This window comes from Stenella coeruleoalba, assembly GCF_951394435.1.
Source record: "Stenella coeruleoalba genome assembly, chromosome: 5".
In the NCBI taxonomy this organism is placed as follows: domain Eukaryota; kingdom Metazoa; phylum Chordata; class Mammalia; order Artiodactyla; family Delphinidae; genus Stenella; species Stenella coeruleoalba.
The window spans coordinates 67,337,151-67,354,945 of record NC_137150.1 but is presented as its reverse complement, the minus strand read 5'-3'; the positions used below and the strand labels follow the sequence as shown (position 1 = coordinate 67,354,945).

Below are 17,795 nucleotides of genomic sequence, written 5' to 3'. Positions count from 1 at the left end.
GCTACTAACTTGCTGTGTGAGCTTAAGGAAATCACGTTTTTTTCTCTGGGTCTCAGTTTCCCAATCAATAAAGTATAAAGATTGCTTACAACCCTTGCAAAAATATGATTCTAGGAGAGATCTTGAAGGGAAGAAGGGGGCAGAGGGAGGAAAGGAGGAGAAGGAGGCTGAACCGAAGGGAGGTAAGTGTGTGTGAGGGAGGGAAGAGGGGTGGAGAGAGATAGGAAATGTCTTTTAATCAGATAGTGGAAAAAAGTTGAAAATGAAACTGTGCGCCCCTTAAGGTCTCTATTTTTCATCTTTATGCGTTTTTACTGTTTAGACATACGGAGTCATTTTTGGATAAACGTAGATTGAATGAATGGAAAGCCTGGGAAGGCCAACAGAGGAAAAGAGCTAGGGGAGAAAAGAGAGGAAGCGAGCTCGGGAACACTCTGCGCTCCTGCTCTTCCTCGGCCTGTCCCCCCTTAGGGGGCGGGACCTTCCGGCCACGGCCGCGTGGGCCATCGCGAGCTCCCACTCTCCCTCTCGCTTCCCCGTAAGCCGCCCCGAAACCGCCAGGGGGAGCTGCGCGGCGGCCGGGCCGGCCGGGGCGGGGCTGCTTTAAATCGCGGCGCCCAGCGGCTCGGCGTCTCAGTCCCGTCCCCGAAGTAGCTGCTGCTTCTCGCCTACCAACTCCAGCTCCACCCCGGACCCGGACCCAGAGCTTCTCCAGCGGCGACGCAGGGTCCGCAGTAACGCAGTCCCGCAGTAACTTCCTCCGCGCAGCTCCGCCACCCCCGGGAGTCCCCGGGCGCACCTGCAAACTCCCGCTTGTGCACCGGCCAACCCCAAGCCGGTGCGGGAGCCCGAGCGAGCCATGGCCAACGCGGGGCTGCAGCTGCTGGGCTTCATCCTGGCTTTCCTGGGCTGGATTGGCTCCATCGTCAGCACGGCGCTGCCCCAGTGGAGGATTTACTCCTACGCTGGCGACAACATCGTGACGGCCCAGGCCATCTACGAGGGGCTGTGGATGTCCTGCGTGTCGCAGAGCACCGGGCAGATCCAGTGCAAAATCTTCGACTCCTTGCTGAATCTGAACAGTGAGTGCACTCCCTACTACCGCAGCTGTGACCCAGGGACTCAACCCCCCAGTGGCTCCGTTTTGGAGTAGTAGCTACCAAACGACCCTGTTGCGTGATTACATGTCTATCAACCTTCAGTGGATCAAGTCTTCTGATCATGTGCTCTGCCGTGAGGAAGTGAGAGAGACCTGTGGCTTGGGGAAGGGGAGGCCCAGACCTAAGCTCTTGTTTTTCCTCTGACACCCTGGGTGACACTTTTCTGTAGGTGTGGTTTCATCTTACATGCCCACGACTGGGGTGGTGATGGAGCGAGTGAAGGCCAAACTCTAACTTGAGCTCTTAGGCCTCTCCTGGACATTCTCAGATTCTGTGAAAATTGAAGAACTGTAGAGTTGGGTCAAGAAAATGATATGCCTTGAAAAGTTTGGAGACTGGTAGCTTCTCCAGTTTGTAAAATTAAATAGATAATCCCAAAGTTATTATGTAGGATTTTTTTTTCTCAATCTATCTTTACTGTGGGTTTTCATAGGAGAAATCACATTCCTACATGCAATGTCCCAACCTAATGTCTTCTACTCATCTGAGTTTGAATCTTTTGATTCTTTTGACTTTTAAGAGCCACTAAGTGTGAGGAAGCCCGTATGCATCCCCTGGCGTGACTCTCTTTTTTTTTTTTTAATAAAGGAGCAATTGTAATTTTTTTTTTTTTTTTTTTTTTGCTTGCTCCAGGTCTTAGTCTCTGCACGAGGGGTCTTCGTTGTGACATGCTGGCTCCTAGTTGTGGCATGAGGACTTTTAGTTGCGGCATGCATGTGGGATCTAGTTCCCTGACCAGGGATCGAACCCTGGCCCCCTGCGTTGGGGGGGACCGCAGAGTCTTACCCACTGGATGACCAGGGAAGTCCCTTGAAGAAGCCTCTTAAGATTCTCCAGAGGGTTTAGCTTTCAGGCCAAGAGTGTTCAGAAGAGGCAGATTGTATAATGTTATTTTAGAAAGTGAAGGTGGGTGGCAGGTGGAAGAAGGATGACAACAAAGAGAAGTTCTAAATAACCTCCCTTCATAATATGAAGGGAAGAATGGAGCCACTGAAGACAAATGCCACAAAGGAGACACAGCTGATGAGCTCAGCGTTCAGGAGAGCGAGGGCGGGTCTTCTCTTGAGTTTCTGCCTTCCACAAAGGAATTTCTGTGTAATGGATATTGGCTTCTTACTCTGTCGGGTTGGAAAGGATTATATAGAGAGAAATAGTCCTAAAGACGGTGGAAAGACGACAGGAATTTTTTCCTTTCATTTTTTTTAAAAATAAAAGCTTTTGAGTGTCTTGTCAGAAACTCATTAAATTCCCACTTACTTAGGTAATAACAATTCATGGCTGGAGTATCTTCCTTGAGATATTACATTAGTTGTCCTGAACCTTGTGTCTGTCATGCACTTGGACTAAATCGAAGAAAAGCTTCCTTAGTCTTTGCCTAGACAGGCAAGCCTGCCCACAAGTCCCCTTTGTGTGCTGATGGTAAGCAGTGTTGTCATCGCTCAACTTTACTTCAGTTGTTTTGTCCACCTCCTGCGTGTGGTTTAGTCAAAAGCTATATACTTTAGAGTTGTTAAATCTGTGCCAAATCTGTTTAAACCGCTTGAGTACCTCTGGAATTTGGTGAGTCAGTGTACATACAGTAGTTTTTTCAGTGTTGTCATTTCAGCTTTTCAAAGTTACCGTATTAGGATTCTTCTATGCCAAACATAAGGAGTATATTAGGTACACGCCTTTATATTATCATTGAATCTACCCATGGATGGATAAATACATGTAAGGAATTGTATCAGACATGTCATGTTGAGGAATTGGCAGATGGAGACCATTCTAAGGGCAATTCCAGAGAGGTCTCTGATTCCTCTGATCAAAATAGTTCATTTTCTACACGTTTAAATAGGTTTCCTGTTAACTGCCTTAAAGGACCAAATGAAATCAGATTGATCCATGTTGTCAATACTCAGACAGGTCATCCCTACTCATGATAATGTGTTAAAATGTTTTATTTTCACTTATTCCTAATTAATGTAGCTGTTACAGTTTTTAAAGCTGTAGCAGATCTAAACAATACCTTCCCTCTACCCCATACACATTTTGGAGATCTCTTCCTGATGAATTTTTTTAAACTCCAGATCAGATTTCTTTTCATTTTCGTTAAAGCCAGAGTTTATTGAAGGTGGAGCGGAGGCCTTTCTCTCAAAACTGATTCCCAGAAGGAAACTTGACTCATTTGTACCCTCTCCAACCTGCCAGTAACTAACTAGATGTCTTTGGATGGAGGCCAGAGAACCTACCTGTCTCCATTTCTCTACCTGGACAGCTGTGCTCACACCCACCTGATGTAGAGAGCTGGGGAGGTGATTCATTGGCTGGTTTTGGTATAGTTCTGTGACATCTAGAGGTGAACAGGATTATCTGTACGTATAAACAGTGTTCCTTGTAACAAGTTGTGTTCCACAAAGTGCTTTTAGGTAAAAAGCTTAGCTAGAAGTTTCTTGAAATTGTACCTTGTTCTTTTTGCCAGTGGAGCCCATTTGGCAACTTAGGGCCGAGATTCTGGGATTTATCAAGGTTGTAGCGCTAGATATGGTCAAATCCCTTATTCCCTTTCTCTAATTAGTTTCAGCTGTAAAAAGAACATGACCGTGTCTATAGGGATACGGTGTGCATAAGCCAATATACAAAAGGAGATACAGCCAGGGTTGTATCTTTCCAAGAACAAGGAAAGCAGTTTGTGAAAATGGAAAGCAGTTTATGAAAATGTAACTGGGGAACTTCCTGGGGAAACAAATCTTATACCGTGGATTGTGGTTTTACTATGGTTGAGACAGTTTCACTTCCATCCAAGGATGGATGTTTATTGACATTGATGACTGATAGTTGGAATATACAAAAAAGAGTGTCAGATAGAGTTGCAGTCGACTTTTCTTGATTAAACTGTACATCTTGCCTTGTTTTGATCCAATTCTCAAACTTTTGGCAAGCTAGTGCCTATTTCATGTGCTTAGTTAATTGCTTCTTCTGGCTTGACTTTAATAGCTAGAGCTGTCCAAAGACTGGGTTGCCCCAGGAGGTTGCATGGTGGGAGGTGTGAAAGCAGAGGAATAAGTAAGCGTTTTGAAGGAATGTTGTAGGGAAAAATCCAAGTCCCAGACAAATGGGAGGTTAGGCTAGACTTTCTCTAAGTCTCATCTAGCCTTGGGATTCTGTAATTTGTTTATAAGTTCCTCTAGGCTGTTCAACTTGCTTTGCATGAATCCACATGTGTGTTGGTGTGCTTTAATAAGTACTGGTTGTGGGTGAAGTTTCCCAGCACTCTCACCATGATGTTACGCTCAATCAAAGAACAAAATCACTGACTTGGACAGTCTTTGAAGCACAGGCAGAGGAGGGCACCCGCTTACACTTCCCTAGACTGCATTATGCCTGCTGAACCAAGAGTGTTTAAGGGGCCATTTGTGTTCAGATCCGTTTCAAGAATTAGTTCTGACTTTTGGAATGATGACAGTCAAAACCCAAAGCCAGGCTTGAGTACTCAATTCTTACCCTGGTCTTGCACTAACTAGCCATGTTTATAGTGGTGATCCACTCAATTTCTCTGGGCTGTAGTTTCCCCGCTTATGAAATAGGGCAGAGTAGGAGGAATGGGGAGCTGAATCCATGACTCATTCATCCATTCGACAAACATGAGCCAGGCCCTATCCGTGTTCCTAGAAATGCAGCTAAGAAGATTGGTAAGATGCAAATGTTGATTCCTTCCAGTGCCAACATTCTTTGTTAATAACTGCAGTGATGGAGTAGAAACAGGCAAGGGGCATGGTTTAGGTTCCCTTGATTGGAGTGATGAGTAAGAGGCACAGAGGTAACATGGAAGCGTACATTTAATCATGAGGCAATTTCTCTAAGAAACAAACAAGGTAGCAAAACTGCTTGGCACATCCTGAAAAAGTGGTGAGCCCTGTCTCTTCCCAGACCACAGTTATTGACTGTGCTGGAGTCCTAAGGTCACATCCAACGGCCACCAGTTCATAGTCAATCAAATGGAAATGCTAACAATGAGGACTCTTGAGAAACTTTGAACTTGAGCAAAAGTGAGCAGTTTAATAAGGGAAGAAGTCATGGGAGTATAGTTCTGTGACACTCTGTGATGAGTTCCTTTAATTGCAGAGGAGAGAAGAGGATTTTTGTTCTAGTCAGCCAGTGGTCAGTTTATTTATTTGCCTAATACTTATTAAGGAACTACTGATGCAAAGAGAGACTGTGTGAGGATAGAGACATAACTAAAATCTACTTTGTTTATGATATATAATCATAGGGTAATAATAGAGTAATATGGCTAGTAAACAGCATGAACGTCACGTAGTTAAAGGAGATTTTGCTGCTTGTATAGTAAAACTTTAGAAAAGCTTTAGAAAAAAACATTCCACTGACTTGTCTATGCTTGTCTTTCTACGCTTATGTTGATTAACTTCACTGTAGTAGATCAGTAACTTCTAACTCATTTCTTGTCTCATAAGTAGAGATCTTTGTAAGTATGTTTTCAAATTATACTTTCAGGTTGCAAGTGGTAAGAACTCCTTAAGGAGTCTTTAATCTCAAGATTATCAGTCTAGCTAAGTATAATATAATTAAAAGACTGCCTTCTCCGTGTACTGCTGATAATGATGAGGATAAATAGTGTAACTTGTTGAATGTTTGCTCCAAAGACAACTTCTTTAGTCGCTGATAATAATATTGTAGAGGTATCTGCAAATTTAGTGGGCCAGAAAGGAACATATTTGCTTCTAGATCTGAGCCGATCAGGTCAACTCAGAGATAATAGTTCAAGACTGTATCTGTCTAGTCTAAAATATTTTGCAGCTTTCAAATATTTCTCAACTTCTCTGCCCTACTGATGATTGTTCCACCAGAAGAAAACTTCATCTTGGAAGCTAATTAGATGCATAATTTAGAAAATTTTTAAAAATTATATTGGGTTAAACAAAAAGTATGAATTTTTTCGCCCTAGATGAGTTTCTAGCTTTTAATGATCTAAACTAGATCTGGCTTTATGTAGCAAGATTTTAGTATTCTGAGGCTTTCTAGGAAGGCGTTTCTCAGTATTATTTCAAAGATGAAGCTTAACACAAAAGAGTATTTTTACCTATCATAGTAGAAGTTTTAAAGGATAAAGCCATGTTCAAATTTAAATTCACTGAACACAGATTGAGTAATCCATGAAGCTTGCCAGGTACTGTTCTTAGTGCTTTGGATGGAAATATGAACAAATATTTGGCCAAGTCATCAAGGAGCTCACAATTACATATTTTAGATCTCTGACTTAAAAGGCTTCCATAAGACGTTAATTTGAAGGATTCATATGGTTCCAGCTTAAAACTGTGCAGTTTAGATTCTATCTGCACATAAAACCCTCATAACTTGTAATACAACACTTGCTTACTTTGATCTGTAATTCACCATTACATACGCCCAACTAGTGAGTTTTCATGCTGTTATGATTCTCAGCCTTTTTTTTTGTATTTTTTACATTTCCCCCCCCCATATCACTATAGTTAAGAATTCATCCAGACGTCTCCAGTGATGCAAGATGAGATTTTGTGACATTTCCTAAGTCAGTGGATACCAGGACGTAAATGAAAAAAAAAAAATTGCTTCACAAAATAACACTATTGCTTTGTCATATTTTTCAAAACAAAACATGATCCCCTTGCTCTATATGGTTGACATGATTCCTGAGTATAGGTTTTTCCCCCATTTTCTCCATGATTTTTTGTGTGTTATGAAAATGATACATTGTTCTATAAAGAAATAAAACATACTAGGGTTTGTAGCACACGGAACAAAATATCTGTCCCTTCCCCCTTAGAAATTTTGTAAAAGTAGTGGAACGAGTAAAATGGGGCATGAATTAAATGTGCTTTCTTTGAGAACTGAAAGGGGAACAAACTTAGAAATGAAGACAGTGAAAATGAGATAATTCCAGACGAGTGCAGGTGGAGCCTTGGAGTGGTTGATCCATGTACGCTCCCTGCCTGGGTGGTTTTATACAAGCCTGACTCAGGAGATTGAGGTCCAGCAGACTCCTCGTGAAGAGTAAACCTTGTGATCCAAGTGCTTAGACCTGCTGGGCTGGTGGCCTGCTGTTTTCACATGAAGCACAGATCAGAATGATTATAGAAGCTGGGTCTGGTTTGGGGCCCTATAACTCGAACAAAGTAGAAAACTTCGAGATCAGAGAAAGCAACCACAGTGGTGAATAAAGGGTTGGAAAACTGAGCTTAATGGACAAACAAAGCAAAAGGTGGTGAGAGATGTAAGGGGCTATACGTACTTGAAGGGCTATCATATGAAGACAGAGAGTAAAAATCTTGTCACCTCTTCTTTAAGACCCTCCAGTGACTTCTGATCACACTTAGAATAAACTCCAAACCCCTTCCCCTAGCTTGCAAAGTCTTACATGATAAATGCCTTCTGCCTACCTTGCTAACCCACCTCATTTTACTTTTACACCCTACCATCCTCCAGTAGTGACTAGCTTTGCCAGTTTGTCCAGGGTTGAAGACCTTCTCAGGAGTCAGGACTTGTAGCTTTAAAACTGAGAGAGTCCTTGGCAAATGGACAGGTGGTCCCCCTGTCCTCCACGTGGATCATTGTGACTTTCAGTATCTCCTCTTCCAGTGTTGTTTGCTTGAAATGCTTTCCTTCTAAGTGGAACTTAGGACCAAATCTGAAATCTGTGTTATGTATAAGAGCTTAGTTATTTTTTATTTTCCTTCTAAGTAATGACTGTCTTTGCAAAAACTGTCAGTAAACCAAAAGGAAGGACACACCATAACTGTGGAGTCCTTAGTATTTTCCTCTTCATGCAACAGTATGGTTTGTGATTCCAAGGAAGAAGTGTCACAAACCCATGGTCCATGAAACCTGTGTTTTGATTCAGGAGTTCTTGTACCACCCTGAAATCTTACAGTAAGTGTGTGGGTAGGGTGCACACTTGAGCACACACATTTATGGGGAAGTAGATCTATGAGGGGAGCATGGAAGTGCCTATGATTTGATTTTAATTGAATCAAGTAAAAATTTATCTTGACTTCCAAAATATCTCTCAAATGCAGTTAAAAAAAATGCCTTTGATACTTTCAGAAAGTGGTTACTATGATTTTATCATAGATTGCCTGGTTATGGCAAGGATGGAAAAATTAACAATTTAAAATTGAAGTTTTAGAAATCTTTAGTCTTTATGATTTGTAGCCTAGGTTCTCAACCCTGAAAATACTGACCCTGAGCCTAGGTCTCAATAGAGAGTGAGATATAAAACCTTTCCATGATGTCAGCCACTTTTTTTTTTTTTTTTTTGCGGTACACGGGCCTCTCACTGTTGTGGCCTCTCCCGTTGCGGAGCACAGGCTCCGGACGCGCAGGCTCAGCGGCCATGTCTTACGGGCCCAGCCGCTCCACGGCATGTGGGATCTTCCCGGACCGGGGCACGAACCCGTGTCCCCTGCATTGGCAGGAGGACTCTCAACCACTGTGCCACCAGGGAAGCCCTATGTCAGCCACTTTTGAAGACCATCAAGAAGTTAATTGTTCCAACTTCTCCTTAGAGATAACTGTCATTCACACTTTACATAATAAAAAGATGGTCCCAAAGAATAATAAGTAGCTCACCCAAGATAGCATGCTTAGTTACAATGTAAATATTTATATATGCAAAAAGACTTGTCACTTGTTAACACTGTTAAAGAGATAATGATCTTTATTTGAAGGAGGAAATAAAGATAGAATTAATCAAACTCATCTAACCAGCGTAGTTTCAGCTCTTTTTTCTTTGAAAGTCTGTGTGTCTTTACACCACAGTGATGGTATCACCTTTTTACTCTTTAAGATACTTACTGGCATAATCTCAAACTTGGCCCTATCTATTTGATCGTGACTTAGTATGCCAATGACAATAACAGGAAATTAGAAAATTAGTGGAATCCTGAGAAATACTACATTGAATTATCTGCTATTTTACAATATAGCAGTTTAAATAGTTTTAAAAACTGGTGATATCTCCGAATATAAACCTGCTATGTTCCAAAATAACATCTCAAAGGCTATTATGTTTTGTTCTAAAAAAATGGTGTTCATATCTCCCACCCCACCCGCATCACTGGAGATACAAGTGTTGCTTATCCAGCCATGATAATCTATGAGAAATTCACTAGTTGTCTTCCAAGTTCACCCACCCAGATTTTCTGCAGCTTGATGAGTGGAGTATAAAGCTATTGACTATTACCAAGATATATTGTAAACCATTTTAATTATAAATGCTTTAACATTAAGGATAACACATATGATTGTTATTTCAGAATTAAAAACTCCATTAGTAAGGATTAAAAATGTATTAGTTCAGCTAAACCTATTCAACCAAATCATTAATTATTTTTTCAGAGGATTTTGAGTTTAATGTTGAAAACATAAACTGTTAGAGCTGGAGGAATTCTTATTCATCATTCAGCCAGGTATTTGTTTTTCTGGAGAAGAAACTGTGTTGGTTACCTGCAGAAACATCCCTAGAAGCAGAGTCTCCTGACTCCTGTTAGATTTTCTCTCTTCCATACAACATTGAAATATACTCGGTCTTCTACCACTCTTCTCTTGTTGGTCTAGGCGTGATTTTTACATGTTCTAAAATGTTTTCTGTCAGGCACTCTGCAAGCAACCCGTGCCTTGATGGTGATTGGCATCCTGCTGGGACTAGTAGCCATCTTTGTGGCCACTATCGGCATGAAGTGTATGAAGTGCCTGGAAGACAACGAGGCACAGAAGATGCGGATGGCTGTCATTGGGGGCGTGATCTTTCTTATTTCAGGTAAGAGAGGCCCTGTCCCCCTTAGACCTTATTAAACTCTCTCTGACATGGGTTAAGGTATAGTTTTTGCTTTCCTGAGATTATGGTGGATTTGTGGCACTTGAATCGATTGAATTCACTTCCTTTAAAATCTGAAGACATAGGAACCTTAAGTCCATTTGAGTTTCACATTCTCAAATAGGAACCGAATGAAAATCTGTATTCACAGTGGACAGGTCTATTCCTTGAGGTTTCAGGTGCCAACTGGTTGGTAGAACCATTCTCCCCAGGTGAAGAGAGATTTTTCTATCTAGCAAACACTGAGGAAAAATTCTGTGTAATTCAGAAAATTTCTGTAGTGTCTCTTCCGATGCTATGTGGGAAAGATGGGGAATGGTGAGAGAGAACATAAAGAATGTGTCAATCATACAGGTGTGTGAGGAATGAATGAGACTGGGATTATTGGAGGAAAATGAGGGCATCATTCCACGTGGGCAGATCTGACTCCAGAATAAACAGGTGGTACCCATAGATCAGTGAAGAGAAAGGTCAGTTGGAATGGAGGCGAAATGTTGGAATGGTAAGGAATAAGAGTAAATGAGTTAAGAAAGAAAACAATAGAGAAAGGCCTTGGAAAAAAACCTTGACAAAAGAGTGAGATTACATTTTCCATAGAAAATGAATGTGTATGTATTGCTTTATTCAAGTGTTGATATGTGACCTTTGAGAAAATGAAAGCCAGAAGAAGACATGGACAGGTCACTTGTAAAGCCTTATAATAAGGTTTATATTAAATAAGATTGTGTTTATATATAAAACAATAGACTATTATATATACTAGTAACAACACCAGTGATATAATCTACCACTAGGAAACACTAGAATTAGACTTTTTTCTCATTTTCTCTTTAACAAAAGTATGTGGATTTCATCAATAATGAAGGAAGAGTGCCTGAGGCTTTGCTAAAGGTTTGGTTACAGTTTATTCAAATTAATCCTAGATAGCATTTTATTCCCAACAGTTTGATTTTACATCACAGGCTGTGAATGCACTTACTGTGTAGGACCCTTCCTCCGCTTGCCTTCTTGTAACTCCGGTACATCACTTCCCCGGTCTCAGGGACTTCCTAGGGAGTGAGGCGTGCAAGTTCTACAGCACTTGCACGGTCTGCTTGAGCAGCCAAAGCAATGGTGTTTTCTCTCAAGTATTAGAGGCAATTATGTTGGACCACTTTTTTTGTAGGAGGAAGGGAGCAGAGGGGGTAGCATAGAAATATTTAATCAGTCTAAATTGATGAATTTTTAGAATGGCTATAAAAAGAAGTTATTTAATTTCTTTGGATAAGAAAAATCAAGGTGTTGTATACTTCTTATGAATGGTAGAGTGGGTTATTTTGACTAAGTAGTTTCTCTGGCCTTACTGAAATGTGAAAGGCATGAGAAAGTGAGTGTTCAGCACATATTGATCTGATGTGGCACTACAGCGAATCTCATGGCAAGACCTGGCACATCTGGCCAGTGAGGCTGTAGGAGTTCAGGTGATCTAGTGCACTCTGAGACAGGTCCTACTCGTTCCTGCTATCTAGCTATTTACTTTCATTTTGATTCTTCAGAAATGTGAATTTTAGGGCTTCCCTGGTGGCGCAGTGGTTGAGAGTCCGCCTGCCGATGCGGGGGACACGGGTTCGTGCCCCGGTGGTCTGGGAAGATCCCACCTGCCGCGGAGTGGCTGGGCCCGTGAGCCATGGCCACTGAGCCTGCGCGTCCGGAGCCTGTACTCCGCAACAGGAGAGACCACGACAGTGAGAGGCCCGTGTACCGCAAAAAAAAAAAAAAAAAAAAAAAAAAAAAAGAAATGTGAATTTTGAGTTTTGGTCAAGGAGAATGTAGAAGGGTTTTCATCTTCCCTTTTGTATTGTAAGTGACTAGCTTTACTAATAAGGACTTTGGTTTTACCAAAAGTAGTCTAACACAGTGATGTATAACAATATATTTGAAAGAGATCTTAAATGACATGAACCTGCTGAATATTTCCAACAGAATGTTGTTTGTGCCGGTGACCTTCAACTCTAAGTGAATAAAATGACATGAACATTATAAACTATGCCTAACTCCCACCTAATATTTTCATCTGTCTTAAGAGAATACTTAGAATAAATCATGTCTGAACCTCTAATCTCCCTAAATTAAAGTCGTCTGAATTAAAATGGATTAAATTAAAAATGTCAGCACTATTGATGAGATTTAATTCTTGTAAAATACTTGTAAATTTAATGAGCCGTATATTTATGCTCAGTGTTCCATAGTGATTAACAGTCTTTTGTTTTGAATTTCTGTAGGTCTGGCTATTTTAGTTGCCACAGCATGGTATGGCAATAGAATTGTTCAAGAATTCTATGACCCCATGACCCCGGTCAATGCCAGGTAATGCTGTTCACTCCTAAAATAGTTTGTTCTCTGAGAAAATACCCTTTTAGTGTTCTGCAAAGTCCAGCTTGTGCCGTAGCTTCCCAGATTTGCTATCCAGAATTTTATGGAACTTCTGTCAAACTTGAAAATAATTTGAATGGCCTGTGCCTCATGTTAAAAATAGTCTGATCATTGCTTTAACAGCCTGTATTGATAACAAAATGAACTTCGAAGTAGAAAAGTTCTAAGCTGTATACTTTCCAAGTGTATGCTGGACCTTTTTTCATATTTAAAAAATGTTTTTAAGATGAATAAAGATACCAACGTGTTTGAAATTTTATTTTTGAAGTGTATTCTGAAACTTTTAACACTTGTGATTATTTGTAACTAAACACAATTTATGACTGATTGCAAAAATAGTACTGCTGTAGAGGTTAACAAATAATGTCATTTCTAATGGTTTAATCCTGTTTATGAAAAAACAATTTATTTATGAAAAAGAAAAGTTAGCACTTTGAAATATTGTGTTCCATCACAACCATAAAAATAACTTTAGAAAGGTCATCCTTCTTAATATTGCAAGTTGTGGAAGTTAAAGGGCTGACTCTTGGCTCTCACGTAATGACACCCTTTGATCAGAGACACGGCTCTTTGTCTCACTGTGTTCACATCTTTAAAGCCGAATAACTATATTCTGAGTCAGAATGTTAAGATGTAATTATTGTTTGTTGAGCGCTAAGACGAATGGATGAAAAATCCCAGTGGTGGAGAGATAAGGTATGCTTCTTTGTATAAAATCACCCACGTAGAGGAGAACACATACTGCAGTGATTGTGTTGGGACCCATCCCATAAGATCTACGCTGTAAGGACAGAATCTGCTGGAGGTCAGTAGGCTAAAATTTTACCAGTAATGGATATGAAAGCACTTTATAAATTACTAGGCACCGTACACTTATTTACATTGTCTCACATGATTCTGAAAGCAGTCCAGTGAGGCAGATGGAATCATCCTGCTTTAAGAGAAGCAGCAGCTGAGGTTGAGAAGAGGAGTTACTGGCCCACAGTTTAGCAGTTGAGAGTTTGCATCAGAATTCAAACTCAGGCCTTATAACTCTAGATCCAGCCCTTCTCTCTCCTTATTGTCCACCATCAGTCACAGATCTTCTCCCCAGAAGTATGGCTTCATACATCCACCTGGATCAACTTAACCTAGAATGATCTATGAGCTGATTAGAAGTCTTTTTCACAAAACCATAAATTTCAGATTTCAGTGCTTATCAGTGATTGACTATTGAAAACTCTGTCTCCAACACCCTCTAGCAGTTTCTTTGTAGAATTTGGTTGCTACTTGGTGATAGCATGACTTGTTAAGTTTTAGCCTAGGAACCATTGTCCAAACCTGACTTCCCAGGTATATATAAACATGCTTTACAAGTCTCCTACACATGAAAAAGTCTTTGGAACTATTTGTATAATTAACCTGGCGTTGCATGCCACATTGCCTGATCTACTGTTGCAAATTGTCAACAGCTGCAATGTGAACATGCTCGTGTGTGTGTCCACAAACCTTAAAGTACTTCGCAGAACTTAAAGGGATCATGGGGGATTTTTTTTCAGCAGAAAAAATATAATGAGTGTGATATTGATTTCATTCTTTAATTATATTAGAGAAGTTTCCAGTGATTCACTGATTAAGCAAATACATTGTCTCTTCTTTTTAGGTATGAATTTGGTCAGGCTCTCTTCACTGGCTGGGCTGCTGCTTCCCTCTGCCTTCTGGGAGGTGCCCTACTTTGCTGCTCCTGTCCCCAGAAAGCAACATCGTACCCAACACCAAGGCCCTATCCAAAACCTGCACCTTCCAGTGGGAAAGACTACGTGTGACACAGAAGCCAAAGGAGACAACCCTGTTGGAACAATCAGAAAATGAACATTGAAATACTGTATTGGCGTTAAGGTCTTAGATTTTGACTATTGTAGTCTGAACTGTGGTATTATCAAAAGAACATATTTTGTTAAATACCCATTGCTAAAAATGACATAGTCTTATTTTATCTCCTTTCCTCAATATAAGAGGGAAGCCTTTTCTATTTGTATTACTGCTTCCCACTGAGTCATCATCTCAAATGTGGGGAGAGGGCATTCCTTAAATATATATAGATATGTACATGTTTTTCTATAAAAAAGTTAGGTAGTAAAACCTCATTATGTTGGTACCAGCATTCTTAAAATATATCTAAAAAAAGAAAAATATATTTATATTGATTAAATAAGTAGTTTATTTGGTATTCTTCTCTTCTTTCTTTATGTATACATATATAATAGGTCAAATATCATTTACCCTCCTTCATCAGCTTTTAATGTCTTTCACAGAAGACCTGACCTACTTTACCAAGTATGAATTATTTCAGCTCTTCACATGTGCCCTTTTCATATGTTTGTATCATACTTTTTTTTTTTTACTATGATCTTATAGCGCTTGCTCTGTTACCATTCAGTCATCCTTCATGACTTTGTTTTTTGTGAGATTGGGCTTAACTCTCGATTCTGATAACACGTTTATATGCCTACAGTGTAATTCCTAAAGTCGGTAAGAATCTCTTACAGATCAGAGTTTTGGGAGCAGATCTTTCTGTGTGACCAGATGGTATATTCCTGTTGACCTTCCCATATGTTCCCTGTACTCTGACCTGTAACACACTTGTTTGCTTTGAAAATATTTGTCCCATTGAGGAGCTGTGTGCTGCTTTTCCAAGTGTTGTGACACAGTTCTATTGATTGAATTTTTTGACCTACTTATTCACAGTTGTAGATCCTCCCAAACTACCTTTTTCTTGTCCCCTTCCTCAAATTGTATTGTTTTCTCGTATAGTTTACCTCGTCCCAGAGAGGGATGACCTTTTTGTCTGAATGAAGTGCTAGACTTTCTGTAGTGACAGCCTGATGACAAATATTCTCTCTGTAGCTGTAAGCAGGTCTCTTAATCTTTCTCCTCTTTTCCCATCTGTGAAATTGAGATAATGATACTTAACCAGCTGCTAGAGCGGTGTAAGTATTAATTAGTTGATATTATGCTCATTCTTTGAACATGAAATATGCCTAAGTAGTGTCTCTGTTTGCTAAATTGTCTGTTAAGAAGTCATTGAACCAAACCTACACGCAGGCATCCCATCGTTCGGCACCTTCCTTTCTCCACAGGCCCGTTTCCTTCCTTTCAGCAGTGGCCACCATGCTGTTGGTGCTCTGTTCCGTTTTAACAATTGCCCTTAGTTTTCCAGTCTGTGGAAAATGCTCCTTCACTCGAGCAAAATGATGTAATGGGAAGGGTGTTGACTTTGGTGTCTGGAGACCTGATGTGAGTCTTGGTGCTCTCAATTACAGTGTGAGTTTGGGCAGGGCACTTGGTTGCCCTAGATTTACTGCTTCACTTATAAAAAGAGGATTGTACTTCCTGACCTGCCTACCTCTCAGGGCTGTTGTGGGGATCCAGTGAGATGGGATACATGTAAGTGTGATTTTGTGAGGTAAAAAGTATTATACTAAGGGAAAGAATTAAGGAATTTAAGTGCATAGGTTTTGGATTACTTTTCAAATGACTGAAAAGAGACAAACTGTAAGCAATAGGTTTCTTGCTTTAACCAACCTCTCGAGTGATGAGACACTAAAGTGAATTTCAGATTACTAAGTGAAAAGGATTCTGGGGCAGTCTTAGTTTTCTTCAGTCACTATGGCCTGATGCTTTTTGTGGCTAAGCTTTTCTCCTTTCAGGAATGCGGACTTGACCTAGGACAAGTTTGCAGATGTAATGGGTGAAACAGAAGTGTACATGTTGGCAAACCAAAGAATGGAAGATTTTTTTACTTTTAGTAACTTGCGAGGGTATACAAGGTGGATATCTGTTATGCGATGTTATCAGAGGTATTGCTATTAGCTGGCAGCTAACACTGCTAGGATAGGTAGTTTGGGAATGTAACTCATAGTGAAACCATATAGGGGAAATTATCCAAAGGACTGCATCCTATGATTTGAACCTAGTAAATTTTAGTGTGTCTTCCAAACCTGAAAGTCTGTGCTCCTAGAATGTGTAATTCAAAGAACTTCTGCTACCTACATAGATCCTAATGATGGGCAAGTATAAATACATGTGGTTACTAGTTGCTAAACTCTGAAATCTATAGTCCAAAATGGCCAACAGAATGGTTACACCGAAATTTATCCAATTTTGATATTTTTGTACTCTGCTACCATACCTGGAAACAGACAAATAGGTATTTTAGAGTTTTGTAATGGGAACTTGTATAAAGTGTTACTCTTTTTCAATAAATTGTGTTTTTTTTAATATAAAAATAAACCCTTGGTTTTTTTGTTGTTTTTTTTTTAATCATTTATTTCAAGATTGCCATGCTTGGAAGAAGAGATGGCTCGGGATAGGATCTGACTCACCATGTGTTACTAGAAAAGAGCTATGGTGCCTCTGTACCACCACCTGTCAACTTTTTGAGTGGCTCCACCCACTGGAATGCCCTATTTCTCTCCAACTATGCTTTTCCTCGTCAAGGGTGGTGATACAAGAGAACGTCAGGAGACGTTACTTCATTTTCCCCATGCATAGAAAGGGGACATGCTACAGTAAATGACTAAGGGATAAAATCACCAACTGTAAATCATCGTGAAAGCTTAAGGCAGTTGTGTTTCTCACAAGTTGGAAGAGAGAAGGACAGCCAGAAATCCATTATTGTTTTTGTAATGACTATTACCAAAACTACTTCTTAGGAAAGCAAGTGATGAAACTCATTCACCTATTATCTGAAAATATCAATAATTGATAAAGCCTTAGTTGTAACCTCTCTGTAAGCAATTTACATATTAAAGAGACAGGCTTGTAAACAAAGGATTGCAGCTCTATGTGGAGCTCTATGTGGACATTAGCCTTAAGGGTGAGAGACTAAGATTATTCTCAGTCCCTTTAAATTAAGCAGATGCATCAGAATCCCCATTCTTTCTACAGAATTTAAATTTCTGAGGAGGGGTCCAGGCCCATGAAGTTTGAGAGGTAATACAATTCCTAAGTGCTCCTGACAAGTACTCTTAAGAGAAAACCTGGATTGTCAGTCATACGAAGTAGACACCCCCTCTGTGTGAGCTCCTCCTTATAGATGCCATTGTCCTGCAAACCATGTCATTTCTCCTACTCATCAATTAGTACTTTCTATGTGCATCCGTGCCCAGGTCCAGGGAAAACTCCATACCATTCCCACATTCCAACCTTTTAAAGCCTGTTGTTAATACTAGGAAAATCTGGTAATGGGTTTTTTTCTTCCTTTTGAGTGTGGCTCAGGTATAAGATTTCTGACGTCTCCTACCCTTTCTCTAACATTATGGTTCTATTTTCTGGTTTTAGGGGTTTTTTTGTTTGTTTGTTTTGGTGAGAGGAGGGAAGGAGTTAAACGG

At 40.3% G+C, this 17,795-nt stretch overlaps 1 protein-coding gene across 1 annotated transcript; it reads left to right on the top strand.

The window, feature by feature from the left end:
• Positions 1-574: 574 nt before the first annotated feature.
• On the top strand, positions 575-16,893 carry CLDN1 (claudin 1). The gene is made up of 4 exons (XM_079921576.1): positions 575-1,082; positions 9,790-9,954; positions 12,273-12,357; positions 14,066-16,893. The coding sequence occupies exons 1-4, from the start codon at positions 860-862 to the stop codon at positions 14,226-14,228; spliced, it is 636 nt and encodes a 211-aa protein (XP_079777702.1). The 5' UTR covers positions 575-859; the 3' UTR covers positions 14,229-16,893.
• Positions 16,894-17,795: the final 902 nt, after the last annotated feature.